The following is a 9,546-nucleotide window of genomic DNA, read 5'->3' as shown; positions in this document are numbered from 1 at the left end:
AGGAGTGGTAATGATTCTGGAAAACACGCTATTATGAAATACACCATATAGTACAAGTGCTTAAATATCAGTAGGGTATTAGAGAACAGGGGACACTGCAGCAAATGGCAAGAGATCTACAGCTGGTTCTTTGATTATTATTCAGCTCTTTTCAGAAAACTTAATTCCGGTCTCCAGTTCTCCCTATGATAAAGTATTTGCTGCCTTGCACTTACAGCACACTTACTAAGGCTCTCTGTTACAAAGAAGGAGTGGATCTTAGGTTTTAGTTTTGCCACGTCCTCTTTGTTGCCTTCTGAACCATTGTTTATCTTGTCTGTATGCAATCTCATGAAGTTAGAAGTCAACAAGTTTTAATCAGTAAAATAAGTAAAATCTATTTGTGTGAATAGAAGGCGAAATTAATTTCCAAAGTATAGGCCAGAATTTGGTCCAATTTATTAAAAATTATAGATACTTGTGAGCAAAGGAAGGACACAGCTAATGAATTTGCTGAAAAGCACAAGCTGCTGACTGACTGTCTGGAGGTAAACAAACCTTTTCCTCTGGAGGGATTCCACAGAAGCTTGGAAGTTCATTGAGCTGCATGATACCAGTCACTATCCGCTACTGGACTGAGCCATGAACTGATCTCATGTGTCTGCTGCCGTTGTGTTCTTCAGTGGTGTCCTGATAGAAATCGGGCAAAGTGAGTCATAAACTGGAGGAAGATGATTGTCCGTGTCCAGCAGATGTGGTGTAGGTTGGCATTAGGACGGGGGCTCTGGGGACTGTGTGGGTGAATAGTGCCAACGCGTGCAGGAGGCAATGACCCGCAGGGTGATACTAGAACGGCTGAGAAATGGACTGTTTGGTCCCTAGCCTCAAATAATTCACTGTAGATGAAGCTTCTCTTGCTCACAAGTGCTATCATCCAGAAGCATGGGACATTAGGTCTTAAATAGTATTCAGCAGTTATTGGTAAGATTGTAAAAGTTATTTCAGTAAAGTAAGTGCCCAACATTACCTGTTGCATTATTTCTTAGAGGACCTTGGACTCTGCATCATGTTTTTGAGTGACACTAAGCCACGTTCTTCTGTGGCATGAACTTTTCCACGCATGTTTTTCCTACTCTTTAATAGCCGTGCATTTGGAGTCTGTTTGCATTCCTGTCATCCAAAGGAAAAGGCCAGCTAATTAAGTCAGCCCAGTAGGCCTGCCTCCTGTTGTGGTCAAAGCATGACGCAGTGGCTTTTCCAGGCTCTTTGGATGGCAAACCACTGACACTTTCAGTGGCTGGGGAGTTTAAAATTAAAAATGAGTAACTCCTCTCTTGAGATAAGTTTGACAAGCCACCTCCTTTCACCATATTGATTTTCTAGAGGTTTATTCTGTATCCAAATAAAACTGAATGGGGTTTGTTCTGATGAATGTTCTCCAAAATTAGATATTATTCTGGCCAAATTTACTTTTTTTTATTAAAACAGAGGCTGTCTTGGAAAGAAATTCCTGGAATCCAGAGATGGTACTGTCATCCTTCAAACTAGTTCCAACATGGAATAGATCCTTGACAGCTTAGTTTGAGATTTATCTCAGTGTAGATTTCTTTTGTAGTCTCTGCTTGTTCACTCTAAAGGCCAAAACCTTCCTGGTCTAAGTGACTTTTGTGGAAGAGAACTATTCACAAGACACCCAAACTGCATTTAGTTTCCTGCCACGAGGAATGGGGCTGTTTTGCAGTAATTTGTTAAGACCCTTCATGCAGGCTGAGACACAGCAAGTCCAAATCCTTTAGACAGGTTCCTGCACTCCTTTGAGTTTAGTGTGCAGCATCCATTTTTACTGGGAGAGAAATTTCACAGGTGATTGGCAAGATCTCTTTGGATGAAGGATGGGTAATCAGAAGCACAATGGGATGAAAGAGGACACCTTAAAATAAAGGAAAGAGTAGCCTGTGATAGGAAATGGGCCATGTCCTCATCCTTCTAGCAGCACTTTGAGGCCTAAATTTGTCCATGAACTCTTTTGTAAGGAAAAACAAACCCACTTACAAAGCAGAAGTGACAGTTTTCATATCAGCTTTTGAATGTCTTTTATAAGAATTTCTTTCCTTGTGTATCACTGAGTGAGGTTTGGACAGACTTCCTTTCCTCACTCTGTTTTCCTCCCCTTGGCTCCGGGTCTTATTGCCGATTTTCTGCGTTTCAGTAATTCCTATGGGCTCCTTTATTCTCAGCTTCTTGTGGCATTGTCTTGCAGTTCTGTTAGCTTAGGACTGATTTTTAACTGTCAAACCACTAGTGAAAGGAAATTTGTAGCATATTGTACGTAGGATTCAAAACCTCCAAACAAAACATCTGGTTGCCAAGGCAGAAAATTAAGATTATGCCTGCATTTGAAAAGCTAGGCAACAGATAATTCCAGAAAGGAGAAAATTCCCTGTGTTTTGGACACGCACAGCGATGCTGCCTAACTTGCTTCCACTCCCATTTGCTGGAATTTTGTCACATTATATCCAAGCAGAGTGAAAGTTACTTCCCAATGGCCCTAATAGCCATTTAAAAGGAACTCCTAGTCTAGCAGCAATTGGCACATATTAAAGAGCTTCCTGTTTCCCAGTGATAGCAAACCAAATAACACCAGGTATAGCACTTAACAGCTGGTCATTCTTAAAGCTCTTGTTTTAAGCAGAAAAAAATAACTTGTCCTCTGCCAAAATGCCTTTATTATAACAGAATACGTACATTAAAGCTATAGATTTTGTAAAGTGATATGCTATGATTTGATGATCTGTTTCAACAATTAATTGGGTTTTTTTAGAATAGTAGACTTGATGTTTTTGTGTTGCCTAAACTGAAAAGCTTGGGTTTAAAACTAATTATTATTATTTATTTAAAACTGTATTGATAGTCTCTTCCACCTTTATATGAACAAGCTGGAGCTCTAAGCACACAAAGTTTAGCGTCAAGGTTTGTTTGGTATTGACTCAGTGTCATCATCCCCCAGCCCCAAGGTAACACGGATCATCTTATCACAGAATAGCTTCTGCATGAAGACCAATTGCTCTGAAAACTCTTGTCATCCAAATTAAAGAGTCAATTTTCTTAATGTGGAAAAAAACATGTAGATGTAGCTCTTTTTTGGTTTTGGGTTTTGTTTTGGTTTTTTTTTCCTCTTTTTATTCATTTTATAAAGAAACCTGGACAGGAGATTCGGATGACATTTCTCCCTCAAATTCCCTGTGTCCTCCCTCCTGCTGCAGCTAACCTGGTTCAGAGCTCTCCCGTGCTGCCTTGTGCATTCACCAGTTCAGTTTTGCAGACTTTGCAGTGCGTCAATGCAACCTTTCTGTGGCAACCTTGGCAATGGGGTTTTCCTGTCTTTTTATGGATAAGATACAGATAATTCAAATGAAGAGCCAGACTATTTGGGGAATCATAGAATGGTTAGGGTTGAAAGGGACCTTAAAGATCATCTAGTTCCAACCCCCCTGCCATGGGCAGGGACACCTTGCACTAGACCAGGTTGCTCCAAGCCTCATCCAGCCTGGCCTTGAAGCCATCCAGGGATGGGGCATCCACAACATCTCTGCGCAACCTGTTCCAGTGCCTCACTACCCTCTCTGCGAAGAATTTCTTCCTGATATCTAATCTAAACCTCCCTGATTTCAATTTGTACCCATTACCCCTTGTCCTATCACTACAGGCTCTTGGAAAAAGTCCTCTCCCAGCACCCTTGTAGACCCTTCAGATACTGGAAAGCTGCAATGAGGTCTCCTTGGAGCCTCCTCTTCGCCAGGCTGAACAAGCCCAATTCTTGCAGCCTTTTGTCATAGGAGAGGGGCTCCAGCCCTCTGAGCATCTTCGTGGCCTCCTCTGGACTCGCTCCAAGTGGTCAATATCAAGGGAACAGCCTGTTCTAGCATCTCCAAGAACTGGCTCTCGGTACATTTAAAATACGACCTTGAAGATCTTTGAAAACCCATATATTTTTTTTTTTTAAACTCTTCTGACACCCAAGAAAATTCTAGACAACTGAGTCAGTTTTATATCTAATTGACCTGTTTTTAAAAGCATCCTTAAGTTTGTCCAGCTTGAATAAGATATTCTGCCCTTTGCAGCAAGGTGTGGCTGGGATGCTCTGCTAACTGTAATTCAACTCCACGAGGCGGCTGTCGTGCTGTGGGAGTGCGCACTGGGAAGGTTGCTCCCAGCACACGAAGGGCAGCGTTTAACATGACATTATCAGAGCCTTGGCTTTTAATTGTCAAACTCCTACATGGAATTTAATGGGAATTGCAACTGAATTGGAGTAACTTGGTTTATTTTCTCATTAGTTACCTTCAGGTTTTGGTCACAGTCAAACAGTTCTTCACATCTGAACAAACATGCAAGGTTTGTTTCTGTTGTGATAAAGTCTAGCTACGCTCTCCATACATCCTGTTTACAGGTAATGAGTTTGAGGCTAACGCTTCAAAAGGCATTTCCAGGAAAAAAGATTTGCTTTCTAAAGAGCTTCTGTACCATATCTTGTTTTGAAAGCTAGAAAATGAGCTCTTTTGAAAGCAAAATAAACTCTAGGACAGAGTAACAAATTGAGTTTGAATTTTAAATATCTTAAGTATGTACTGTTTTGTTAAAAGGTGTCTGCATTGGCACTGTACCAAGTTATTTTCTTGATGCTGGTTTTATCTGCCTTGTTCATTTTCTTTTATACAGGTATCACAGGAAAAGATGACCTTACTGTGGGTGCAACTTCACGCGGAAGAGTGAACTTTTACCCCTGGACAATAGACAATAAATACTACTCTGCGGATATTCACCTCTGTGTAGTACCAAACACATTTCTTGTTACCGAAGACATTGCTGAATCTGTGCAAGCATTTGTTGTGTACTTCGACAGCACAATTGTAAGTCACTTCTGCTTCACTGTATTGCCTTATCTGTGTGATCTAGTTGCCTTATCACAGTGATAACCACAACTTATATTCTTTTCATCTTGTGCCATCCATTCCTTTTAGGCTGTCCTAGTTAATTGTCAGTAAACCAATGGTAAATTATGCCTGCTAACTGTGGAAGCAGTTTCCTTCCCTTTTACTAATGTACTCCAGCTCGAAGCAAGGTTTTCAGGATGCAAATATGCCACTAAGTTAGGCAAATCCTCCTCCAGCCCACCACACCTCCAACTTTCTCCTGGTTGATGCCAGTTCAGAAAGGCTGTTTTAGGACAGCCAAGAATGAGGAAGGAGTTAAATGTAAGATTCAGTGCTGTCATTTTCCCCAGAATTGTTTCTGCTAAGCTGGCAGCAGAGAAAACGGTGGTTTAGCAAAAGCCAGAAAGATTCTGAGACAAAAAATGATCTAAATAAGGAGCTGTTTCACCACAGATGGGGAGGGTGCATAGCACACATCCTGCAAAGATACCTTAGCCAGACATCTCAGGGCTGTCTCAGAACACACTAGAGCAATGGGAGCAGTACACTTGACTGTGGAAGATGGAGTAGCTGTACATTAAACCTGAGATATGCTTAAAATTAAATACCCACAATTAGCCTTAAGTAAAAATCTTTCCTCATTTACACTAGGATTGCATAATTCATATTAAACATGAAAGGGAGATCCAAGGCAGTAGGATGAACTCATGGGTAAGGTAAGAGCCAGAAGTTGTGTAAGTCAGCTTCTCTGATTAGACCACAAGTGTCAAACATACTTGATAAGCAGCCTAAAATATTTCCTTACTTCACTGCTTTTATTCTAACACTATTAATGATTTAAAACTAATTTAAAAACTAAAGTATTTGAGGATGTATTCCAAATAATTTTTTTTCCCACCCTGTTTAGAAATCGGGCCTTGATAGCGTCTCTGAATGGCTTCCCCTGACAGAAGAGTGGTTGCCGGAAGTCATGATCCTGGTTTGTACAAGGGTGTCTGAAAATGGTAAGAAACACAGAAGTTCCAAACTGACCGGGAGTTAACAACCTAGCCTAATAATTTATTTTCTGGTTAAATCAACACAATGACTGCTTAATTATCTGTGTGAAACTGGGCTTGAGATTTTATTGGGAAGAGCCAGGTTACTCTCACAGCCAGGAGCGGAAAAGTCTTAAGCTAATTGTGGTTAAAGCAATCAGAATTTTACAAGCTTGCTTAAAACGGGCTCCGTGTCCCATTCCTAGGACACCAGCACGCGCTGCAAGGTAGCTAAAGAGGCATTCACATTACAGGATGTGCACGATCCTCTCTGGTGAAGTGTAAGGATGATGTTTGTTGTTTAACTACAGCGGAAAGCGCATTCATCTGCTTTTACCATTTGGGCATTACATACACCTTCACTTTGGTTCTGGGTTAGTACCTTCAATACCACAGCCAAAGGTGCAGGTGGTAATTAATTCAGACTCAAACCCAGAGTTAAAAGAAGCCTTCGTTCACTGTGGCACCTCACTGGCATTTCCTTTCGAGTATCCACTGCAAAGCCATTTGATTTTATAGTATCTAAAAAAAAAACCCAAAAAAACCCAAAAAACAGTTTGCAGGAGGAGTTTAACTCTGGAGTTTTTGGAATCAAATTCAGGGGAGCGGAGGAACCATGCCAGCTACTGTGTATGTTTTCCCCACACAATCCAGACTAAGCAAACAACTTGGAGGGGATATTGCAGCTAAAATTTCAACTGCTGATATTAGTCTCAAACGTGTACGTTCAGTACGCCTTTTTGTTTCCCAACTGTAGGTGTTAACAGACAGAAAGCTCAAGAATGGTGCATCAAACACGGCTTTGAACTGGTAGAACTTAGCCCCGAGGATCTGCCTGATGAAGATGGTAGGATCACTACTTCTGTTTGAATTTTTAGAATGAAAAAGCACACCAAAACATCTTCTAAACAATTGAAAGGGGCCTAACTTGCTCCGCTACAGGATTACAGCATGGAATGCTCCCAGTTGGTGAGGCTTAGTGTCAGCTATAAAAGGTCAGGAAGGGGAGGAGGTTATTTCCTCCAAGAAATTCCATTCGTCCCCTCCCAAATACAGCTGCTGTTTACATAGCACCTACATAAAAATAATATCTGCTCCTTTTTCTGGCACTAATCCTAGGGCTGTATTGATAGAGTAGAAGCATTTATATTCCACTTTGGAAATGAATCTAGAAACCAAGAGCCAGAGATGCACAAGGGTGGGAAAATTGTCTTTAAAAAAACCCTTTAAGAAGGATTGCACATGGCAAGAGTAGACAGGCATTATTCCAACAGTGACACGTAGGCTGAAAGGGGGAGATGGATTGTTAAAAACATTTTAGAATAGTGTGAACGGTTATGCAGGAGGTAAACCAGTTTCAAAATCACTGGCTGGCCGTATGTTTACAACTTGAAAAAGCCCATCAAGCCGAGTCAAAGAGCGATGTGTGATGTTCCACCCTTGAAAAGTGACTGTGCACTTCCTGACAGCCGTACCATCAGCCTTATCTCCTCACTTCAGTGATACAAAACCCAGAAGTGTTTACCTCTTACCTCTATAGAGCCAGAGATAACCAACTCCATTTCCAGGCTGGAGTGGAATTAGTAACATTTGCTCTATTTCAGATTCACCAAATACACAGCACTCACCAAAAAATAGTCCAATTTGCTCTATTTCAGATTCACCAAAAAATAGTCCGAAGGTCTTCTAAGCCAGAACTCAAGTTCCACCCCCTCCCCCCGGAAAGGCCTAGATTAAAGTGTATCATCTTGAGCAGCTCAGAACCTCCCCAGCCCCCCAGCATGGCTTTTCTTTTTGGTACTTGGGTGGTCGGGGTGGAAGGGATACACACATTCCTGATTTATAGAAACCACAAAAACAGGGAGCTGGTACTCCTTAAACTAAAGTTTTCTTGTGAAGTGCTTTAAAAGGTCATACTAGTAGCATTAAATCAAGTTATTTTTCTGTTGAATAATTGTTGTAAAGGGCAAGCTATTTACCATTTAAATAATACAAGAAATGAGCATAACAACAACTCAGGACGTTAATCTTTGGAGTATTATTTGGTGCTGAAAGATATGGTTTAGTGGTGGACAGATACGGTTGGACTGGATGATCTCTAAGGTCTTTTCCAACCTAGTGATTCTATGATTCTATTAAGATATATGTTCTTTCCTGGATTTTGATTATGGTGCTTGATTGACTGTGACTCATACGTAGGAGGAGATGTGTCCCAGTGAGTAACTTATTTAACCCATAAACATGCCCTGTGAATTACAAAAGATACAACAGATGCAGTAAACATACTGGGCCAATATCTGTTTACAAATTATGACATTTCTGGCAGCTCATCAGAAGTGAACTGGAGCTCTTGCTATGACTACGCTGTCAGTCAGTGGTCTGTAAGGACAAGGACTCTAAACTGAGACTCTTGATAATGACTCCGCTACAAAACCAAACAGCGGCGTCATAGAGGGCAACGTGTTTGATCCAAGGGGTCGTAGACAACTTTGAATTCATTTTTAAAGGCAGTTTCAACTCTTGCACCTGCCCCTGAGTCATCCTAGAGGAGTTTGATTTACAAGCAATCACATCTTTATATCCAGAGGGTTGGGGTTTTTCCCCCCTGTTGCTCTGTGAGGCCTGCACAAACATGGGAAGCTGACTAACCGAGGAGATGGGAAAACTGACTGTGTGGTGGTGTCAGGCCTATTGACTACAGTTGAAGTCAAAATAATGCTTTCCCTCGTCTTTCAGGTTACTGTAATACATAGGTTTACTGGAACATTTGGAGTTGGATGTGGAGGTAGCTTTACAGTGATCAGTTTTAACGAGCATCACGCCTTCTTTAAATGGTTGTCTGAAGTTCTTGCCTTTGTAAAGGAAGGAAAAATAATTCTAGCATCTATTTTTACACCATACAGCATTGTAAGAGATCTTGGGGTAAAAGATACTTGGCTTTTAACAGCAGCTTAAAAATCCCTGTCTCTTACTATTAAATTTACTCTTGTGCTGTGTAACAATGCAAGCCTCATGCTAAATATTGCACAAAACCCCACTCAATTTAGGTCTCTACAACAGGCCAAGGGCTCACAGTTCATAATCCTAGAAACCTACAGACCAAGAAGCGAGGCATTAATGTAGATCCTTCAGCCTCTCACAAAGCAAAGGCAAGAAATCTGTCTCTCCTGACAAAAGCAGTAAGTTACACCGAGTGCAGTAAGACGGGGCAGGCGTTCAGACACACACCTTCTTACTTTCAGGCACAGCATGGGTTTTGGTCCAGTTGTTTGGAGCACAATGTCTCCGAGTTTTGGTCCAGTTGTTCAGAGCACAATATCTCTGTGTTTTGGTTCAGATGACTTTCCAGAGTCCACCGGAGTGAAACGAATTATACAAGCTTTGAATGCCCGAGTGCAGTAAGACGGGGCAGGCGTTCAGACACACACCTTCTTACTTTCAGGCACAGCATGGGTTTTGGTCCAGTTGTTTGGAGCACAATGTCTCCGAGTTTTGGTCCAGTTGTTCAGAGCACAATATCTCTGTGTTTTGGTTCAGATGACTTTCCAGAGTCCACCGGAGTGAAACGAATTATACAAGCTTTGAATGCCAACGTG

General features: G+C 41.4%; 1 protein-coding gene across 1 annotated transcript in view; it reads left to right on the top strand.

The window, feature by feature from the left end:
• Positions 1-4,698: 4,698 nt before the first annotated feature.
• Positions 4,699-9,546, top strand: part of AAGAB (alpha- and gamma-adaptin binding protein) — a gene marked incomplete at its 5' end in the record, with an annotated part of 15,324 nt that continues 10,476 nt past the window's right edge. The window contains 4 exons of the mRNA XM_010155364.1: positions 4,699-4,889; positions 5,821-5,917; positions 6,708-6,797; positions 9,488-9,543. Of these exons, the coding sequence (XP_010153666.1) occupies positions 4,699-4,889; positions 5,821-5,917; positions 6,708-6,797; positions 9,488-9,543 (434 nt within the window). The remainder of the gene's footprint in view (positions 4,890-5,820; positions 5,918-6,707; positions 6,798-9,487; positions 9,544-9,546) is intronic.

The sequence above is a fragment of the Eurypyga helias genome, unplaced genomic scaffold (genome assembly GCF_000690775.1).
Source record: "Eurypyga helias isolate BGI_N326 unplaced genomic scaffold, ASM69077v1 scaffold11907, whole genome shotgun sequence".
Taxonomy (NCBI): domain Eukaryota; kingdom Metazoa; phylum Chordata; class Aves; order Eurypygiformes; family Eurypygidae; genus Eurypyga; species Eurypyga helias.
This window is presented reverse-complemented; position numbering and strand designations above follow the sequence as displayed.